The following is a 22,471-nucleotide window of genomic DNA, read 5'->3' as shown; positions in this document are numbered from 1 at the left end:
CATACCTAAAATCATTTAAGATGTATGGAATTACCTTAGGGGTATGTGTATTAGATATACATGAAGCATATGCAAATTTTATGTATAGACTTGGGTCCAGTGCCAAGGCATCTCATCTTGTCAGGTAAATGTTCCAAAAAGCAAACACCTCTAACCCCAGGTCTTCCACATGAGGATTGCTCAGCCTCTGCAAGGCTGGGAGAGTTGGTAGGGCCCCAGAATGTCCCTACACGAAACAGGGTTTCCCGTAATGAATAAAGCCATTTGGGTAGGCTAAAATGTCTCTGGTGTACCTCAGAACAAGAATAAAGAATGCCAAGCAAATACCCTCAGTGTGGCACTGGGAGGTCCTTCCTAGGCCTGCTCAGAACTCTGGCCACCCACTTGTCTCTTTAAGTGTGCCCCGATGTCACTCCCTGGCTCCTGCTGTTGTAATCCTTCCTTGATTGCTTGCAGTCCAGCCCTCTCTCTCTGCCTTGTTTGGGGACAGCTCTCCTGTGTCCCTGGGACTTGGTCCAGACTAAGTCATCACCTCCTATGGAGTTTTCTGGCTGGTTTTGGGCCTCCTCTGAGAGTGCCCAGATTGGCCATGCTCCTTCCTGTTCCCACTCATTATCTAGTCTCCTGTCTGCGTCCTTCGTGCCTCAGCTTTATCTGTGTCAGGGCTCAGCACTGCTGGGATCTGGCAGGGAACAAAAGAGTGTATTTTCTTCCTGGCACAGGTGAATGAGCTGCCATCCTCCACCGCCCACAGGGAAAATTTGGAGGCAGTGAATGACCAAAGGAGACCATCAACAGCACCCAGAGAGACAAAGAGGACTCGGAGGAAGCAGACGGCTACCTCTCTGCACAACAAGTATGACGGCTATGAAGAGCTGCTCACAGTCAAGCCTGACCCGGCGTTTTTGGAGCCAAAGGGTATGGGATTAAATGCTGGCATTAAAGGCATGTGCCACCGGGCCCTGCTCTCTGTCAGGGGATTCTTAGGGCATGGCAGCATCGATGTCCTTTGCTGAACTGTCATGGCGTTGGGGGTCGTAGCTTTTTCAAAGACTAGCTGGATTAGCCCAGTCACCCTGGGTGTAAAATTTACTTGCAGAAAAGGGCTAATAACCAGCAAAGCAAGCAGGCTCCCGAGCTCTCACAGCCCATTAAGGACCGGTAGACCATCGCAAACCCATCCCACCTGGTTTGGGGCAGCAGAGACAGTGCCATCTCAGCTTTGATTCCACTTCCTCTGGTGTGCCCCAGTATCTGTGCCTCCAAATTAGCCTGCCAAGGAGCGGCTTTCCTGAGAGTCAGCCCTTTCCATGTGACCGCCTTTAAGGGATCACTGTGAGGCCAAAAGTCTCTTCACATTAGACTTTGACTCAATGAATGGTGGAGGTCTAGGCAAGGGAGCAGACGAGGTAGCCCTGGGAACGGCTTTCTTGGGCGTTAAAGTCCTTGTCCAAGTGCTGAGCTGGGTCAGGGATGACACCTGTTGCTGCATCCTCTAGGCATCCAGAAGAACGCACAGGCCCTGCATCGAATGCTGAAGCAGCCGCTCATCTGCCGCTCCTCCAAGCCCAGGCTGGACACTTTCCAGAAACCCTATGTTCCCAAGGAGAAGAGGGTAAGCACTTCATTCAGCCACTGACTGTTCCTGAGCTCTGAGGACTCCACAGGTAGTACAGACCCAGTGGTTACTTTGGGACCCTGAGGCCAGTTTCCCAGCGCTCCCTACTGCCCCCTGCCTGTCACTATGGCTGTATGCAGTGATAGACCTCTTCCTTGCTTTGTGCCAGGCCGGGAGGATACCGATTCTTCCCCCACGGAAGACCCGAGCGCAGCTGCTGGATGATATCCTCATTCGCATGCGGGACCCTCGGAATGTTACTGAGGCTCCACTGGGTATGGTGCCAGCTGTCCCACCGGGCGCAAGTTTAGCAGGGAGGGCGGGTGCAAAGCTAGAAGGGAGCATGGTGAGCAGGGAGGGCTGTGGGAAATGGGAATTTCTGAGCGTCTACCTGCAGTGGGCTGTAGCATGCAGGCAGAGGTTTCCACATCATCAGCACCTTCGGATCTTGAACTAAAGCATGACTTCCTACTGTCGGGGCTGGACTGCTTCTACACACCAAAATATTTTCTGCATCTCTGGGCCAGGGAAACCGGGCGATCCTGGCGCTGTCCTTTCTCATTCCTGTAGGCACTGTGTTGCAGCGGCGTGCACAGCAGCGCCTAGTGAACCAGAAGCAATACCGGGAGGCCAAGAGGCTGCTCAAGGAGTTCCGCGCACGCTACCGGCAGCTGGTACGCAGCTCTCTGCGGACTGTGTTCGCTGCCAGCCCGCCGCCAAGGCCGCCCACCCGCCGTGCTCTGAGCGCCGGCCAGCCCAAGTTAGGCCGCTTCCTCGAGTTCATGGACGAGTTCTGCCAGGAGCCCACGGCCAGCGACTCGAAAGAGTAGAGCTGCGCACCGCCCTCCCCAAGGGCTCTGCGCCCTGGACCGTGCCCAGCCCTGAACAGAGGGGGCCTGGGCTCCATTTCGCTCCGTGGTCAGTATGGGGAGCACAGCAGGACCTTGCCTCCGAGCCCGGCCAGGCTGCACCTGGTGGCTGGCCCAGCAGCAATAAAGAGTGGTGTAGAGCAATACAATGTGTGCCAAGTATCCTCCTTGGAGGTCAGGCCAGGGCCACAGTGGCAGTGTCACTAAAGAAAAATCTCTGTTGATTCCTGCATCCCAAGAGGGCCCTGAGTACCCCACCTGAGCCAATCAGGACAGCTTCCGTAAGCGCCTAAGCGGCAGCAAGTAGCCAGCAAGAGGCAGGGTGGGGAGGTGGGGGCTGTAGCGGCCAGGAGACAGTTTCCCTGTGAGGAAGCTTTTTCCATTGTGAAAAGGAAAGGGTGAAGGAACACAGAATGGTTCCTCTTGAGACCATTGCTGGTAGAAGGGAAGGTTTGGCTCCCCAGTGTCCTATAATCCATGACACAGGCTGAAGACAAGAAAGGCCATCTGGGAACCTAGGTTCTCAGTAAAGAAACAATCTGGCCAAAGCCGACTGGGGCTGCTGCATTCTTGGTGTGTGCCCTGGGGACAGCATCTGGCCCAGGAGGGTCTGGAGAAGTCCACCAGGACTATGTTGGGTGGGACCTAAGGAGGCAGCTGACCTGCAGTACCCAGGGCCCAGGAAGCACAAGGCTTCTTGATCCTCAGCAAGACAGATCCCCCCTCCAATTCCAACCATTTGCATATTATTGAACCCAACTTCACAGACTTATGCAAGTAGCCAGTTAAGCTTATACTAAGCTGTGATCATTCCCAGACATACATGTGATGTACCGTCACTACACAGGTCACCCTAGGTGACAAAAGGTACAGTTAGCCCATTCACAGATGTCTGAACAGATACAGGTAACACGGTGACCCACAGCAGTAGCCACACTCAGGGCATTTGTTGACGTGACTGGACTTTCTGGAGTTCCAGAGCACTCATCCTTTCCTTTACTGCTAGGAGAATCCTTCCTGACTCTGACATTGTCGACCCAGCGGGTTCCCTTCAGCCAGGTGTGCTCATGCCACTTATTCTCACGGATGGATCTACCTCCACAAAAAAAACCTGTTCCAACCTAGCTTCTTGCCTCTCTTTGGCACTGTTAATGGTGTTGCTACAATGGACTGTGGAGCATGTCTACTGGAGTTCCCCACTTCTGGCTCTGCTCTTTGTACCCCCATGGCAGCCCAATAATGACACACTTATCTGGGCCAAGCACCTCTTGCTTCAATAGGCTGGGTACCTCTCCTCATCATTCTGAATTCCGTACTTTGGCTTCCCACCTTCTAAGCTGCTTTCATAGAGAGCAGAGTTCAAGCATGGGCCTCCTTTTCCATATATAATAAAATGTTGCAACTAGACCCCAAGAAGGAAGCCACTATGTAGTACCCCAATTTTGCCGCTACTCTAGTAACACTTGGTCGACAGACATGGCAGCTCGTGCTTTGTTTTTTTTAGACAGGGTCTCATGTAGCCCAAGATGGCCTCCAACTCTGTAGCCAAGGATGGCGCTAGACTCCTGATCCTCCTGCCTCTGCACACTCCAAGCTGGGCTCACTGGCAACTTTTAGCTTCAGTTTGTGTCCTCCAACCTTCCCAACTGACTCTAGTTACCCAAGATGCTGGTGAGCAATCTCCTAGTTGGGCTAGGAGAGAGAACTGGCAGATGGAGGAGCAGACTGTGTTCACATCCTGAATTAGCTCAGAATCCCATGGTACAGTGGGTAAAGTGGAAGACAGCCTGGTTCCTGGCCCAACCAATTCCAGTCCAGATAGCAACTGGAATCACAGTTTGCCGAGGCCAGTGGTAGAGGTTCTCACTGTAAGGTTAGCAGAAGAGGCAACCAGCACCTTTGCAATCAGAGGGCCCCGCACCTAGACTCTGAACTGCCAGGGCTGGAGTTCCCATCTGGAAAAGGATACAAGCCACCATACCCAGTTAGAAGGGAATTAACAGTGTGCCCAACATCTTGCTACTCTAGAGACCAAGTGCCCAGCACTGTCTTCAAGTCTCTAACTGGCAGCATGGTCACTTTAAGCACTTTCCCTTGGAGGTCTTGGACCAGGTGACAAAGGTCCTACATCCTGCCTTACCATGTGTGGCATCAACTCAAAATGGTCTTCCAGGTTCATTTTCTGAGTTTAAAAGGAACAGGTAAACATTTGTTCTCTTTTAATGAGAAACTATGTCAAAGGTGTTTTTTATGACTTTCAAGCAATGGTTCCAAAGGAGAATATTTTTAAAAAGCCAGATTGCTAAGAGTGGCCGTAAGGTGCAAGGATAATGTCGTCCCCAAGTCATTCTTTACTCTTGGTACCTTCAGAGGAACAGGAGTAGTCACAGGAGATTGGGAGACAGTAAGTAATGTCCATTAGAACACGTCAAAAGACACATTGTTCCCTGTGAAGACCCCACCCCAGTGCTTCCTGCTCATGGCAAATGCCAAAGTGAGGCCTTCTAACCCAGCCCCGAGAGTGCTAACCCAGGCACCCCCACGCCGAGAGCACCTAAACACCTGCTGCCTTCAGCTTAGGCCGCACTGAGACGCAGCTCTCCAGACTGATCAGAAATGGTCTGTTTGCTTTCATGAGTCTGCTTTACTGCATTTTCAACTTGGGCCTTGCCTGGAACAGGCACATACACATTGAAGAATGCACTTTGGTACTGTGTTAATCATCCATCAATCATCCCACTTGATTCCACACCATTCCTTTGTGGTAAAAGCATCCCTGACAGGGCATACCTTGTCCCAAGTCCCTCTATCAAAAGGCTCTTTAGGAGTCAAGGGGATACAGACAGCAGTGGCAGCCCACCAAGATCCAGGGCCCCTTCTCCAATTCTAATGTAAACAGGTTGAATAAACCACAATCACCAGACCACAAGGAGCTGTACAGGTGGCCTAAAGCCAACAGACAACCGTTCTATTTCTAGGTGGAAAGGTTTCCCTCCTGGCTCTTAGGACAACTATATTTATACAGTTATAAGTAAACAGTGTTATCAGGTAGAAAAAAACAAACATAGTTGGCATTTCAGCTAGTTATTTCCCATCTTGCATAGTCTGTCTGCTTGCTTTGCTGGTGGTTATGCCTGAGCAAACTGGGATCTGCTGGGCTGCACTGAGGCTCCGTTTGGAGGGCAGGTAGCAGCTAGAGAGAACCTGTCTGCAGCTGCAGGTATCTGGAACCACGTTGAAGCTGCTCCCGGTCCAGCTTGACATCCGAAGGCTGAACTGTCTGTGCCTCACACGCAGCACTGGGAAGGGCATGAGCAAGTCTGGCCTTAGCATGGCCTTGTCTAACTCCTCCTGGACCCAAGACTCCGAAGAGTGAGGGAATGAGGGACCTCAGAGTCTAGGGTCAGCTCTTGTGTGGTGTAAGTTCCCACACTCCTGGCAACAAACTTAGGAAACACAAGAGTGCATTTTCCCCCTCAGAAAAAATCCTGCCAATACACAAAGCTGTCTACTCATGGGGACATGGCACTTTTCCCTCCATCCTGTATGACTAAAAATTGGTAGCCTCTGTGTACCTCCAAGTCTCTTCCACAGAACAATCCTCAGAATGCTACCATGGATAACAATCTGGGAAATGTGCATCTCTGTGTCATCTCCCCCCCACCCCCCACAAAAAAAATTCTGTGCAGCAGCCTCATCCTCAAAACCTGCTCCTCAAATCCTACTAAGTTCTAAAAACTCCAGCTCCATCCATCCTAAGGGCTCAGTCTAAAGAGGCCTGTACGGCTGGTGAGGAAAGGGCTGGCTAAGGAAGGGTTAGGACCCTATGGAGTTTGAGTGAAAGAAACCACAAAGGCTGTTAATTAAAATGACAGCTACTCTAACCAAAATCTCACCAATGACTTAAATCACACTGTGGGGTACCCCCTACTAAGTACTTTATATAGTGTGGGTGTATTCAGGAGATACAGGTATTTCTTAACTGAAGAAAACAGAAGAAAGAAACATCATAAAACCTGTCACTTGGATGTCCCTTTCACAAACCACATAACTTTCACAATTATTTGGGCCCTGGAGCACTACAGTGGGAACCAGAGCTGTGGGTCTTCATTTAAAGGTAGGGGCTGATGCTGGTCCAGATTTAACCCAATGATGGGCTAGCTATCCATCCCTACTGGCTCTCTGCTTCAATGATAAGCTAGAAAGAAAGCCCAAGTCACTGCCAGGTCTGGAGAGGTCAGCTTGGGATGCACTAGGAGGTCACTCAAGTGAAGGACAGGCTTTGTCAGGGCAATCCAGACTTGACTCATTTCTTGGGATTTGAGCTAAATGCAGCCTTTGAACAGGGGTGACTAGTCTATAATCACTGCAGGAGAAAATCCATTCTTCCTTGGGAAAATTACTTAGGAAAAAGCAGAGTTAATCAAACCCAGAAATACTGATAAGGTATAGAAAATGTGAGTGATCTGCTGAGCCAGATCTCCTGAACACGAACATTGTAGAGCATTGCCAGGGATGGAACGGCCTTTCACAGTTCATGAATACACTCTTGGGTCAAACGCATCCACGCACACTGCACTACACATGGCCCTCAGTAGGAGGGGCCAGTCTGTGGTCCAGCACAGGGTGGCAGGTCTAAGAGCTCAGAAGTGCCTTCTGAATGAACACAGCCTCCCTCATTAGCCTGCCATTTTAGTCAGTGGCCAGTTTGTAATCAGACAATAACTAATTAAATAGCTTTAATTTCTGAGGGGCATTTTACCTTAAAAAAAAAAAGACCATTTATGACCAGTACTTTTTCCATAATCAAAGAATTTTTTTTTAAATAAATGAGGTCAGTAAGGAAAGATTCCTAGACAAGTCTCAGCCAGACTTTTTTTCTTTCTTTCTTTTCTTTTCTTTTTCTTTTTTTAAAGAGACAACTAAGGGCCAGAGGCCAGAGGCTGGTGCTGGCAGAGTACTCCCTGACTTGATACCAGCACATCAGGCCCAGATGATTTCAGATGACTTCTTCAAACAGGTATAAGGGTTACCCTCTCTAGAGAAGGGCTACCAAACCCTCTTGAGGAATAACACATCTCTTGGATTCCCCATCAGAAAGACTCACCCTCCTGTCCCTCCTAGTTTCCTCTTTGCACACACACTAAGGAGCACAGCAGAATGTGGGCAGTGGGCAGGTCGCTAGGACTGCAGTGACTGCAGCTAATTCTAGCTGTGAAATGGTGTCTTCCACTCGAGCTCACCAGCCTCCCAAGCGTTCTCTTCCCTGGTCCATTTTCTCCTATGGGATTCCCGTCAGCAACTGAAGCTGCAATGGACTTCAGTCAAACACCAAAAATGAAGTGTCAGGTTTCACTGAGTTTGAGAGCATCTTGTATGCAGATACTTTAGTAGTTTTTCCATTTTCAAGGGTAAGCAAACTAAGGAATAAGCCACGCCTTCTCAACATAAACTGTTTTGCCTCTGTTTCAAGGGCCACTGCTCTCAGCAGGAATTATGGGAAAGAACACTGTCTACAGTCCTCGGGGTCTCCCTGGGGGGTGGGGTGGGGTACAGAGGGACAGCCCAGTGTCTGCAACACTCACTCAGCAGCAACAGCACCTGAGCCCACACTTGTCACCACTGCTGCGCACTCTACTCAAGGTAGTCACTAGGGGCAGGGGAATATTTAAAATATATATCTTTCATCTATTAAAATATTTTATCTTCTTACCAAAACCAAAAATTAATTCCAACTGAAAGTGTTTTTCTAAGCATTAGTGACATATAAAAGGGTGGTAAGTGGAAAAATAAGTGTCTTTAAAGCTACCCAGTAAGACTATCCAGTAAGCCTAGCCTTCCAGTAATAATTACTAAGCTCATAAAGGAAATACATGACATGGTAGACATTTCTAAGTTTTCTCTAATGGGATTTTCCGGTGTCCGAAGCCAGGGCCAGCTCTCCTCCCTGGGGCGTTGGCCTGCCTTCCTGCAGCCCTGAAAAGCCCTAAGTTGCCTAGGATGGGGAGTAAAGCCGTGTGAGTATAAAGTAATGAGACTATTGCATGTTTTAAACACACACACACACTCCAGACTCACACAGTTCCTGCCAGAGCAGCCTCCTAAGCCACCTTGCTAATGGCCACCTTACACATCAAACATTCCTGCGAACAGTCAACTATGAGCTGCAGAGACATTAAGTTCTGTCTGCTTCAAGGGACATAGTGCTTGGGACTCCACATCCTTCTTCCCACCTTCAGAAGCTTCAACCAGTTTCTGTCTAACTCCAAATCTGAAGTTCTCTCTCCTAGAATTCCCAGAGACTGACATCTCCCTTGGCACAGAACAGTGAGTCTAAGCTCCAGCTACTTCTAGCTTTGAACGTTTCAGAAACATTCTGATCAAAGGCAACATCACCAGATGACTATGGAGTATCTTGCTGGGACCTTTTAAAGGGGACAAGATAGGACTGGTGTAAAAGCTCTGGAAGGTTTGTGAAAATGTCAGTCACATGACTATGTAACAGCTCACACACACAGGAGAGGCCAGCCCACCTGAGAGTCCCTAAAACCGTATCATAATCCTATTCTCAATGAGCCCAGAAGGGCAGAAGCACCAAGCACCACCAGGGATGCAAAAGACACACGGTGTCAAGCTGCTAAGAAAAATAAACCCCAAAGGTCCATGGGACTGAACTGACCAGCTGCATCCAGCTAGATACCTTGTTTCCACAGTATGGAGTTTCAGCTTTGTCCTTTGCCTGACTTTAGGGCAAGTTTTTTTTTCGTGATTTTTAGATCAAAAATTGCAGATAGCCATTGCCATGTGGGAAGTAGTAAGGAAACCTCCCAGTTCGTCTCCCGGGCGAGGGCTCCCGGGAGAACAGGAGCCTGTAAGCAGGCAGTGAGGTCACTCCAGTTTTGCTTTCCATCCCGGCAAGGTGAAGTGCTTCTAGGTGGGCTTTGCACTGTCATGTTCAGTCATGGCCCTGGCATGCCCTAGGCTGTACTTCCTTTGGGCACCCTGTGATTGTAGAGAATCCATGGGACTTGTGGCCTGAGAGCCAGTGGTCAGTCTGGGCTAGGCCACCTGGCAGCTAAGAGAACCTGGACATCCAGCTGACAGCATTTACCAGTCAGGTCAGCCACACTGCTTCAATCAAATGTCATAGTTTACACAAAGAATGCAAATAATTTCTGTAGAGGTAAAAGTTCTAAGCTCAACTGATTTGGGTATGTAGAAATGACTTGTAGCGAAGGGGAGGGAAGATGAATGCGAGCATCTATTTATCTTGGCTCTTCCAAAGCACTGGCACTGCTTGTCTCTGAAAAGAATCCATGTTTATCTGCAAGGTGAACTTAAACACCACTCTGTGGGAAGAAGCCAGGGGCTTTATGAGTGTGAGAAGGTACCCGTCCCATCTCCCTACCATCTCTAACACTGGCCCTCACTTTCATGAATGACGGCCACTCTCAAGCTCACTTCAAGTGGGCACTGCCAGGTTTGGGCCCAGAAGCCTTGAGAGTTGGCTTACTCAAAGAGTGAGGAGTACTGGCCCTGGTCCTAGAAAGCCAAGGATGCAGACACTTGGCTTTTGAATACCAAGGCTCTGGATCCTCTCAGAACCGTAGCAGACAGTGGTTTGCCATCGAAAGAAACTCCAAATGAGAACATTCAGCTAGCTCTTTTGGATAAATGGCTGAGGTCAAGGACCTCTGAAGCAGGGAACATTACTCTGTCCATCAAGTGCTACTTGGCCCCAGCCAAGCTGCTGGACCTCAAGAGATACTGGTCCACACTTCCTTTTCGCCGGCTCATAGTCCGCCTCTCACTGTCAAACATGCGCTGTGACTGCAGAGCCAGCTGCTGGCCCTCTTCCTCCTGCTGCAATTTCTGCCCCACCTCAAGCAGCCCTGGGTCCTTGGGGGCCAGGTCCATGTTACTGCCCGGCGGTCGCAGTTTTTTAACACCGTTTTGTTCCAAGTGCTTGGTCTTACAGCGCCTTTTCCGGCCTCTGCGCAGGGAAGGAATCGGCTCCTCTCCTAGGCTGTTGACCAGAATGCCATTACCCAGATCAAAATGACTGAGTGACTTCAGTTGTTGCTTTGTTTTGAGGACCCCACCCAAAGCATCATCTTTGGGTAGCAGTGAATTAACTGCTGCAGTCTTCATGACTGTGCTTATGCAAGTCTTGACTAATGTGGCATCCACGGTGGACCCTGACTCCTCACACTGCTCCCGTTCCAGACAAGGCCCACTGGCTGCTCCTCTGTGCTCCGAGGAATGGCAGGTTTCCAGTGAGAACTCATGGCTCTGTTTTCTAACACAGTCCTGTTCTACTTTGGTCTGGTTAACAGAGGGGAAGCACTCAAGGGCAGTGGAGGTGGGCCCAGCACACTCGGAGAGCACCTGGACCCTGGGCAGCCTTGTATTGAAGGCCAGAGACGGCCTCTCCTTGCTGGAATGCATTGCGTCGGAACCTGGAAACTCTTCCCCTGCTTCAGGAGCCAGGGAGGTGAGAGTGGCTTTGGAAAGGGTCTTCTTGACCTGCCGCTCCTGGAAGATCTGCTCCCACTTCTTGAGGATGCGAGGGCTGGCCTCATATGACGTCTGCTTCTGCAGGCTTCTGGTCAGGTTGCGAGGCGTTGACTTGATGATGAGAGGACTGAGCACCCGGCCATCAGGGAGTCTCTTGGGAGGGGTGCATGGCGAGCAGACGATGGGCTTGAAGTGGTTTAGCTCTTCAGAGATGCTGTCATTGCTTTCAGGGCTGATGGAGCGCTCCGGCTTATGCAAGGAAGCCAAGGATGAAAGGGAGCTGAAGGGCAGGCGCTTTTCGATGGTTAAGTCAGGGGCGGAGAGGCAGCGGTTGTTTTGAGTAGACAAGAGAACGCCAATAATGGGGGTGGAGCCTGGAGTTATAGTTGTGATCTGAAAGAAATATGAAAGATCATGTGTGTGGTTTTTTGACTTTTTTTATCTTTTATCTTTTAAAACGTGTATATGTGGTTCTGTGTGTATGTATGTACATGTATGTGCAGGTGTCCAAAGAGGCCAGAAGAGGGTGTTGGATCCCCTGGAGCTAGAATTATGGGAAGCAAAGGCCCGATGTAGTCTAGGTCTCTGCAAGAACAAGTGATCTTAACTGCTGAGCCTTCCCTCCAGCTCTCTCGCACATGCATTTTTTTCTATGTAAGTCCTTTAGATGGGGGCGGGGCGGGGGGTAAGAGAAGGAAGGTAAAGGAAGGGTGGTGTGAAAAAATGGGAAAAGTTCCTAGCCTAACTCATACACATCAGTGAGAGAGTTAGCAACATCAAGACCTGAAGCTGGATCTTGCCTAGACCAAACCTTCTGGAAGGTCTCTATAATGGCTCACTCTCCCCATCTGTCCACTAGTTTGAACCTTCTTCCTTCATGCCTTTTTGCAGGATTCTCTAGATGATTAATATAATTTTCCTGGGATTCACTCTGCCCTGTGCAGGGAGCTTTGTGTGCTGAGGTGGAGGATGCAGAACGGCGGAGCACGGCAGCAGCCCCAGGCTGACCACACCACGTACCTTGGCTCTGTTGGGCGGAGCTGTTCTGAGCCTGCTCCTCACTCTGTCCTGAACTGTGTCACTGCAGCTCTGACTTCTCTGCATCTTAGTGTTTAACTTCCTAAAAAAGAATACACAGTTACAATTAGTCCATACATGAGTTTAGAAAATGGTGACAATCTCTTTCCATTCTAAGCCACTCCCCAAGAAAGACAATCCCCATAGGTAGCTAGAATAGAAAATGGGTTAATTTATCAACCAAATGCCAAAGAGAAAAAGACTTCCAAAGTCCACACATGATTTTTATCTTATGTATTATAACTTTACAATTGTTGTTCTATTTATTTTATGTGTGTGGGTGTTTTGCCTGCACATACATCTGTGCAGAACATGTAAACCTGTGCCATGGAGGCCAGAAGAGGGCGCTGGATCCTCTAGGACTGAACTACAAGTGTTTGTGAACTGCCATGTGCAATTCCAATCTGTGTCCTTTAAAGAGCAGCCTGTGACCATAACCACTGAGCCAACTCTTGAGCCCTTGGGTTACGACTTGCAAACCACTCTCCACAGCACCTGCACTGAGCGCTGCAGTCCACGGTGTTAGCATGCCAAATGAAGTAACAGAATAGCCCTTACATAGCTAAAATGCAACCTAAGTGTTTAGGTGGTTACCTCTGGGTCTTTGATTTATTCTGAACTAATCCTCTGCATGTGGTAAGGGGCTGCAGGTCTAACTGCCTGTCAGCTGTGCCTGTGCCAGACAGAATCTACTGTAGAACTGCGTGCACATGCAGGTGGTCACCTACACCACACTACAACTAACGTTTCCAATGACTCCAAATAAAAATTATTTCCTTAATTGATACTATTTAGCTCTTAAACAGAATGCATCGTATAAACTCTTTTGTAGACAGGATTTTTAATGTCAGAGTTGGCTCAGGAAAAACAAGGAGGCAGGGGTGTGGGGGGGAGGGCAGGGATTACCCCCCCAGAATTCTCTGCATCTTGCATCTCCAGAGAAAGCCTGTCTAGCATTCAGAATTCTACTCCAGTACCTCCCATCCTATGTCTCATGGCCCCACGGTGTCAGTGGGAGAAGATGATGACTGTGTAACACATATTTATACTTTAGCAAGAAAATTCAGCACTTAAGGAAAGTCTCTCTCAATTTTGGAGCAAACAACTGTCACTCTAAGAAGCAAGCTGGATTGATACTTAGAAAAATATTAAAATTCATTTGCATTGCTAGAAGCCATACACATTGCCAGTCACATAAGCCATCCCAAAATGCTTTGTAAATAATGAGCACTTGGACCAGGGATTTAGAGATGAAAGGTGGCATTAGTATTTCAAATCCATGACTCTGGGTGAGGCAAACAGACACTGAGAGGAGAGAGTGAAGAAAGAAGAGCTCTGCGCCGTTCAGCAGAGCAGCTCTGGAACACTGGGTTTTGGTGCCACTGGAAGGGGAGCTGAAGCCACACCTAAGCCCCGAGCTCCAGATTCGGTACTGGGGAATTAACAAGAGTCTTCACACCAGGCCAGGAACCCATCTTGTCAGGGGCAACCGCCTAGCTGACAGTTGAGTTTCAGGTCCAAATTACAGACGCACTAATGTCCACTGTGGGCAGCATATCTGTCCCTTCAACTCCATATTGGTGAAAGAAAAAACCTAGGGGCAAACTCACATTTGTGATGAAGCATACAATGAAGATCTACAGAAGTTCCTGACAGTGAAAATATTTTTGATAAACGTCAACATCATTGATCTTTTCTTTGTCATTTAGAGAGGAAAGTACATTTCCAGCAGCAACTCCAGGCAAAGCACTAGACACGAGTTGATGAGCTAATCCAAAGGCACATCTAGTTCCTGAAGGCCACCACATTAGAGACTGTCCTGAGGGGCAGTAACTGTACAGCGGACCTCAGAGTCTGTCCTAAGAGCTGCATCTCTCATGCTCTTGCATGTTGATTTCCAGCTGGGCAGCTCCCTGTCAAGAGGCAGGTTTTCTTCCCAGAGAATGATCTTGCCACCCTTGTTGAGAATCAACTGACCACAAATGTATAGATCATTTCTGGATTCTCAATTCTAAATCCATTGCTCTCTGTCTGTCTCCTACTCCAGCACTGCACTATTTCGATCGCTGCCATCAACCTCTGTCCTTTCTCTGGGCAGCTTTGGATATGTGGGATCTCCTGGAATCCCACATGAGAATGTTAGCATCAGTCTACATTTCTGCAAGAAAATCCACTAGAACTTTAGCATGTGTTATACTGAACTTTAAGAAACTATTCAGGGATTACTGACATTGTAACAACATTCAGTCTACCAATTCATGAACAAGATGTCATTGCATTTATTGAGATTCTTCTAACATCAAACTTTGGAATTTTCAGTATTAAAGTTTTATGCTCCTGTGGTTAACTTTATTTCTAATTATTCTTTTTTGCTGTTGTTTTTTTTTTCTTTTTCTTTTCTTTTCTTTTCTTTTTTTTTTTTTTTTTTTTTTGGAGACAGGGTTTCTCTGTGTAGCCCTGGCTGTCCTGGAACTCACTTTGTAGACCAGGATGGCCTCGAACTCAGAAATCCGCCTGCTTCTGTCTCCCGAGTGTTCTATTTTTTTTTTATCCTAGTAATAGATCAAAATGGAATTGTTTTTTTTTTTCATTGCACTTTTAAATTGTTCACTACTAATATACAGAAATGCAACTAATTTTGGTATAGAAAATTATTGAAGAGAAAACTGACTCCCCTTCAAGTTGCCCTCTCATCTCCACAGGAACACACACACACACACACACACACAGACAAATGCACACACATAATAGGTGTAAAAGATAAACAAATGAAACTCTTAATGAAGACTAGATATGACATTAATAAGTGTAAGAGTGTATAGAAACAATTATTTTTTAATTATGTCTTGTTGATAAGCCATTTTATCCAATCTGAACTCTGCCCAAAGCCCAACCCCCTGACAGCCCAGATAACCACAGCCCAATGTGAAGCTCTTAGCAAGAGAAGAGATACACGTCAACCAGTTTCCCCGAGTGAGCTTATAGAATCACAGTTTCAGTTCGAATTCAATGGAGAAACGGGATGAGGTATAAAGCAAAATAATGGTTTTTAAATTAATTAACTAACTAACTAATTAAGCTTTTCATGTATTTAGTTTTTATTTTGTTAAATATCCTACTTAGGTTCAAATTAATTTTTCTAATTAATATATATCTAGAAATGATCTTTGATTAACTTATTATTCTAGTTATCTGAAAGAATCACAATCTCACCGGATGACTACAGAACCCTCTTACTTTGTTTCTTCTACAAAAATGAGTTGATCTGTTGACAGCATCCACAGGCAGAATCTACCCGTGTGCTTTACCAATGGCCGCCCCGCAGGGGCCATTTGCCTGCTTGCCTGCTTCTGTGCTTAAGGAAAACATGCTTACAAAGCAGACAAGAAGGACAAGTGGTAGCTTCATTTGATGAAAATATAATTATTTAAAAAAAAAATCTAAAATTGTTACCTGGGAACTCTCTTTAGGAAACAATTTTTCAGAGAAAGCCTATTCATTTTTTGTTACTGAATAGAAAAAAATAGCTTGGGCAGCAGAGGCAGGCGAATTTCTGAGTTCGAGGCCAGCCTGGTCTACAGAGTGAGTTCCAGGACAGCCACAGCTACACAGAGAAACCCTGTCTCAAAAATACAAAAAAAAACAAAAAAAAAAAAAAAGAAAAAGAAAAAGAAAAAAATAGATTTGAAATCTCTCCAAACTATAAACAATGCTAGTATCTTTATGTAGTAAAATATAAACAACACAGATTTTATCATTTTAACTATTTTAAATTTATTAGATGGTTGTACAACTATCATCAAGTGAACTTTCTCACTGTCCATAACTACACATCACTGTCAGCATTATAATCTTTACACTGTTTTCCTAAAATCTGAAACAGTTTCAAGTGGACGTAACCGCTTCTGAGCTAGAGAGCAGACCCACCCTAACAGGAGACCCGTCAGCGTTTCTGTAGTCAAGTTTTCTACCAGGGGCTCCCACTGTACTGAAGATCACTGCCTGAAAAGACAACCCCGCTAAAGACATCGGGTTTGTTTTCGGTCATGTGTTCGGGTTTCGATTTGACTTGGCAATGCTGGAGAACAATCTCACTACCTCTTGCTTGGTAGGCAAGTACTCTTCCACTAAGCCAAACCCCTAATTAAGGCATCTTTAAATAAAAATTATGTTTAAGGACATATTTATTCAATGCCGCATCATTTATATTAACAATCACCAGCATGGAGGGGCAAACAGTCAACTACTTGAAAGTCCCTTTTTTGAATGTTCTGGAGTAACTTTCCACAGAACAGCAATTAAAATGGCTGCTACACAGTCATGAGAGTCTTTGAACTTCCTGCCCATACATGAACACTGTCTAAAGCACGTCCTTTCCAGAGCAGCTAGGCCTTGCCACCCCTGTGATGGGCTGAGCTCAAACTCTTGTAGCCTGTGTCTTCCCTGTTACTTCTCCATCTTTCCTTTGTGCTAAGCTGGTATCTAGCAGTAACCAACATCCTCTGACCCATCCTGCGACCCCAGAACTGGGGGAGGCTGGGGAGAGAGGACTGAGAGAGTAAGGCTGGCCTGGGTAACAGAGCCAAAAAACAAAACCCCAAACAAAAGGGAAACATCCTACCCAGTGCCACAGCTGCTGCTACTGCTGGAAGCGCCACAGCCACCTGGGTCTCAGGGTTTGGCAAAGGAGCAGCCTCCATCATCACAGGAGACAGGCTACACAGAGAAACCCTTCATGGCTCCAAATCCTGAAGACTAATCACCATAAATGGCAAATCTACTACCTCTAAGACTGTGTCTACCATTACCAAATCCACTGTAGCCATCCCTGCTGCCACAATATTCTCCAGCTTAACTGCCAGCACGGATGCTGTAATGAGCACCAGTGAGGACTCCTGTACAACCAAACACGCCCCCACCTCCGAGCTTGCTCCCCGACCACCAAAGTATCCAGGACAATTTCAGCCCCTTCAGCTAGAGGAAATGCAAGGCACGCCCTGCTTCCAGGAGGCATTCCTCACTTTACACACAGGCTGTGACTGGGAATAGGACAACATTTCTGGACAGTCATGTCTCCGCTGCCATGGCCATCAAGGTTACATAAGTAAAATTCCTCTTCTAGATCCTGCTGCAGTAAGTCAGGATTTCAGTCACTTCAAATTGCCCATGCTGTTCCATATAATCTCTTAAATCACATTTATGGTGGGGCTTAGTCATCAGGAAGTGGCATTGCTTTTAAAGGACCAGGAGGTGTGGCCTTGTTGGAAAAAGGTATCATTGGGAGTAGGCTTTTAAAAACGCACACTAGGCCCAGTCTCTCTGTCCCTCTCCCTCTCACTTTCCATCTCTCTCTCTGTCTATGAATCAGATGCAGCTCTCAGCCACTGCTCCAGCGTCATGTCTGCTTGAGTGCTGCCATGCTTCTCACCATGAGGATGTGGGACTAAGCCTCTGAAACGGTAAGCAAGGCTCTACTTAAATGTTTTATTTTGTAAGAACTGCCTTGGTCATGGTGTCTCTTCACAACAGAACACTGACTAAGATAATGTTTCTCAAGTGTGTTCTCTAATGCTCCTGATAAAAATTTTCCACAGTGAAGTGGGTGCCTCATTTTGGAGATTCTCCTGAGATCACCCTCTGTAGATCCATGCTTTCATCTACCCTGTGAGGCCTCACAGTGTGTCTGCATACACCTCTTTTACAATGGTCTAAGTGACAACCCCACGGTGCTTGAAGAATTTAGCATTTGGCTATCTCATTACTACATGTCCATGAATGTCCCTGTTGCCACATTGGCTTCCCAGACTCTCGTGTGGCTGCTTAGGTTTTGTTGGAGACTCTGATTTGGACATGACAGCCATGGGAGATGGAGCCCAGTGATGCTTCCTTGTGGGGTGGTCAAGAGCATGTGTGATCCAATCAACTGTCTCAAGAACTAAGCTAACAATCGAACTTCACCTGACTTGACTATTTGTAAGATGAGCCCTGAGACCCGAGTTGCATGATGCGAACTTTAATGGGAGCTAACAAAGTCTGCAGTCAGGGTTTGCATATTAATCGGTCCCATCATGCAAGGATAGGCTAGGAAACAGAAAAGAAGAAATGGCAGAGATGTTCCCCAAGCATACTCCTCTGTGCTTGTGCAATTCTGTCCAAGACAGAATGATTTTTAAGGCTTTTATGTAATGGCATATTAACCCACAGGTCCTCGTTCAGAAGGATGAATTATACCAGTACAAAGGCAGAGCTGAAATTGGCAATAAGCAATTCACCCATTCAACATCAACTCCAACTGGGGCAATGTTTCTTTGGTACAGGAATATTAATTTATTTTTCTAAGTTATTTCACATAATAATATTCATTACAGATGTCATAAAGCATTAGTTTTGGTGTATATTTATTGTGATTTCTGGCTTTATTAGAAAAATGACTTTATTTCCTTCCTGTTTTATAACCATTAAGATATAACTATGATTGGGTATACACAACCACATACAAAATCACAAAGTGACAACTATTCTGCTTTGTGGAGCTGGAAGGACATCTGACTTCCGGCTCACACACATCTTTATCACAGGCGTACCTAGTTCTAATTCTACCAACTAAGCTAACTGTCTAGCACAGTAGTTCTCAACCTTCCTACTGCTGTGACCCTTTGACAAAGTTCCTAATGGTGTGACTATACCCAATCGTAAAATTATTTTGTTATAACAAAATAACTGTAATTTTGCTACAGTTAGGAGTTGTAATGCAAATATCTGATGTGCAGGATATCTGATATGTGACCCCTGTGAAACTCCAAAGGGGTCACAACTCACAAGTTGAGAAACACTAGTCTAGGACAAATTATACAAGTGGAAACATGCAAAGAAGGGTCCTCAAGAAGTTACTATTACTTCAGAGAAGACTGGAGATCTGGTGACTTTTACACTTACAAGTCTTCAGCAAAGGACACCACACTGTTCCAGAAGAACATACACAAGGTTTCCGGAACAGACATTACACGGGGCCTTTCAGGACAGAACCTCTGACAAAGTCATTGAACCTGATGGTCTGCAGTAGTTACACACAGAGACCAGTAGCATTTCCAGGAAAGAAGAGTGCATGTGTGTCCAGAGAGGCAGCAAGAAAGACATCTACTACATACATAGTGTTGGCAAGAACAGAATGAGCCCCAGCAGGAAGGATAAACAGCACGAGCTTTAAGTAAAAAAAGACAACATGAGGTCAAGATTGTGCTTTGTATCCCTAGTATAAACGGAGCACAGCATGGAGTAGCCACTGCCAAAGCGTCTACTGAATAAATGAATGTTTCACTTCTTCCCCCTCCTCCCTTCCCCTCTCCCCCCCTCCATTCCCTCCCTTTCCACCCCGTGCCTCCAGAGTCAAGCAACCATCCAACCATACTCTTTTCCTCCCTAGGGCCTGCAAAGCCTAAAGGATCCAGCAATTCCTTGACCAGGGTTTTAAAAACTTCCTGAAATCCATGTTAGATCTAGGCTAGGAAGAGACCCAGCCAGGACTCACTTGGCACACTTCAGGGGCCCTGTCTCAAAGAACAAGATGGATGGCTCCTGAGGAACGCCACATGAGATTAACCTTCAGCGCGCACACACATGCACGCATGCTTGCCACACTCAGGTGAGCCCTTTCTCTGTATTCCACATTTGGAAATTCAGCTCCCACCTCTTTTCACCCCTTCTACTCATCCAAAAGCCCTTTGTCATCCCACAAATGAAAGAACTCAGACTGAATTCAGCATCAATCTTACCCTGCCAGGAACGCTAAGGAGCAGGAGCTGTTCTTGGAAACAAAGGCAGAGCGATGGGTCTGCATCATCTGGCCCCGAGAAGGCTCTTCATTCTCTGAATCCGAGAGACGTGCAGGACACTGTTAAAGAGACAAGGGAGACAAATTGTTCTGTGGGATCTATCCTAGTATAGTTTCAAAGTCCATCTCTCTAACTCACTGTTCTGAGTTCCAGTTTGATCCCATTTTTTTTCTAAAAATACTAATCGCAAATGTGATATTACCTGAAAATGTGCAAAATCAAATTAACCCATTATCAAATTGTATATGATATTTTCTTCCAACTCTGGGAGAGAGACAACAGACTCAACACAAGGTAAGTAATGGCAATCTGTATTTTGGTCTCTTTTTATAACTAGTTTGGTACCAAGTGAAGGACCATTCAGATCAGATCTCCATCAGTGTCACTGGTCTGTCTCCACTTCCTCAGTGCAGACCGTGCTGCTGGGAAGGTCCTGCAGGCCGATAAGCACTAAAGAAGCTACAGAGAGCATTAGGGAAAAGCTTAATTTTATACCATTCACCAAATTACTTTTAACTGATGAAAACTAAGCTGCATTATTGCAAATAAATATCTACAAAGACAAAACTACCCTCCTGTCCATGCCTAACACCTGGAAACACGAGGTGAGAAATCTTCACCTCTCACCTTTCACCTTGGATGTAAATAAACCTAAGGCACTATTGTGTCCTTTGGACGGTACAGAGCATGGCTACATGAAATGCTTTCAGGACCAGGCCACTGGAGGGCAGGGCCCCCTCACAACACAGAAAGAGCTCATCTACATCACACCCTCTCCAGGACATCTGGGCAATGAACATTCACACAGCCTCAAAGCACACTTCCTTTCCCCTGGCCTTCTGCTTGTAGTAATTTATCACAGCAGCATTTAAAGCAGTAAGGTCTCTCCAGGAGATCCGTGTGTGTGTGTGTGTGTGTGTGTGTGTACACTGTACTTTGAAAATAGATCTGATTAGGATAATCACCAAAATGTCTGTAGGAAATATTTCTAGGTCATAGGATAATTAAACTTTCACCTCTGGTTTATAATCCTGAATATAACTATTTATAACTATTGACTATACAATTTTGCTTTCCAACAATTCATACCATTATTGGAGTAATGGTACCATAATAAAACTAATTAAGCATTGTGCCCATTTTATTTCTATTATAAAAACAACATATCATAATCTCTCTTTCTAGAATTTGTTCTGAGTTTAATTTCATGAGCATGCATCAAAAACTTGTGATGGGCAAGACATTGTGGGAGGCTTTTAGTTGGGTCAGACACATGTCAACAAGCAATCTGAGAGAAACAAACATAAAAATCTATAATGGGAGTATACAGTCCCATAAAAGCCACAAAGTACTAAGGGTAAACGGAGGAGAGGAGGATGGGTGAAGTCTCTGCCAGTTTGCAGGTGGCAGCTTTTAAATGGGAAATGAAGACAAACAGTGACCTTCCCACCAGTAAGCTGTTGAGATGAGCCTGACCTAGAAAAGTGGAGTGCGTATGTTGGCAGCAAACATCTCTCCTCTGAGAGCTGCAGAGCATCCTCACGGCTGGAAAGACTAGCTAGATTCATGTTTAAGGGTGGAACTGGGTGCTGGCTGAAGAGTTCTCATTTAGTTCACAAAGAAATGTAGAGCCACTGAGGTTTGGTGACAGGAAAGTGTGTAATGACAGTCTCATCATAACACAACCTTAATACGATGACTGGCTGTCCCCTGATATCACTTCAGGTTTTCTTGGGTCCCAATTTTAATATAATGAAATCATTTGCTCAAGAGCAAACACTTGCTTTTCCCCAGCACAGGCTGGCCAATGGCTCCTCTCCTCCTCTGTCCAGCCTTTTTTATTTTAGAGTCCCAATGAATTGTCCAAACTAGCCTTGAACTTATTCTGAGGCCCAATTAGACCATGAAGTTGCAGCCTTCTGACTTCAGTCTCTTCTAGTTGAGAGCACAAGTCTTTATCAGTCTAAAAACTATTTTTTTTTCTTTTTAAAACAGGATTTCTCTGTGTAGCCCTGGCTGTGCTGAAGAGTTCAGCACACTCACTCCGTAGACCAGGTGGTCCTCCAACTCAGAAAGATCCACCTGCCTCTGCCTCCCTAGTCCTGGGATTAATTGATGTGTGCCACCACTGCCCAGCTTATCTAAAAATTATTAAAGTCATTTAAAAGTCTTCAAAACTGTAAAGGAGATAGGAAGGGTAGAAAAGGGCAGGACCACAGAAGTCCAAACGTGTCAGATTTCACTCACTGTGCTTTGCATTGACAATGTTATGAACCTGACTACGGCCAATAAGGGAATCTGAGAATCTGTATTTTCCGGTTCCTTTAAAGAAGTAAATTGCACTGATGCAACTACTTTCTATTTCAAAGACAACAGTGCCAGGAGCAAAAAATTACAGTGACTCCCAGCCTCAACATGGAAGAAGTATTCTCTCTCTCTTTTTTCCTCTCTACTAAGATGGTGTTTCTTTCTTTCTTTTCTTTTCTTTTCTTTACTTTTTTTCTTGGATATTTATTTACATTTCAAATGTTATCCCCTTTCCCGGTTTCCCCCCCATC

The 22,471-nt window shown here is 46.2% G+C and overlaps 2 protein-coding genes across 4 annotated transcripts in view; one reads left to right on the top strand and one right to left on the bottom strand.

The window, feature by feature from the left end:
* Positions 1–2,600, top strand: part of Xrra1 (X-ray radiation resistance associated 1) — a 67,518-nt gene extending 64,918 nt beyond the window's left edge. For all 3 annotated transcript variants that reach the window (XM_085841495.1, XM_085841494.1, XM_021167599.3), the window contains 4 exons: positions 723–918; positions 1,500–1,615; positions 1,788–1,893; positions 2,189–2,600. In XM_085841495.1, the coding sequence (XP_085697621.1) occupies positions 723–918; positions 1,500–1,615; positions 1,788–1,893; positions 2,189–2,448 (678 nt within the window). In that variant the 3' untranslated portion in view covers positions 2,449–2,600. The remainder of the gene's footprint in view (positions 1–722; positions 919–1,499; positions 1,616–1,787; positions 1,894–2,188) is intronic.
* Positions 2,601–5,111: 2,511 nt separating this feature from the next.
* The window catches only part of Rnf169 (ring finger protein 169), a 59,585-nt gene continuing 42,225 nt past the window's right edge, over positions 5,112–22,471 (bottom strand). Inside the window, 3 exon segments of the mRNA XM_085841496.1 lie at positions 5,112–11,397; positions 12,025–12,124; positions 19,854–19,972. Of these exon segments, the coding sequence (XP_085697622.1) occupies positions 10,216–11,397; positions 12,025–12,124; positions 19,854–19,972 (1,401 nt within the window). The 3' untranslated portion in view covers positions 5,112–10,215.

The sequence above is a fragment of the Mus caroli genome, unplaced genomic scaffold (assembly GCF_978045245.1).
Source record: "Mus caroli unplaced genomic scaffold, Mus_caroli_1 scaffold_8, whole genome shotgun sequence".
Lineage (NCBI taxonomy): Eukaryota > Metazoa > Chordata > Mammalia > Rodentia > Muridae > Mus > Mus caroli.
The sequence above is the reverse complement of the archived record's forward strand: the minus strand, read 5'-3'. Positions and strand labels throughout refer to the sequence as shown.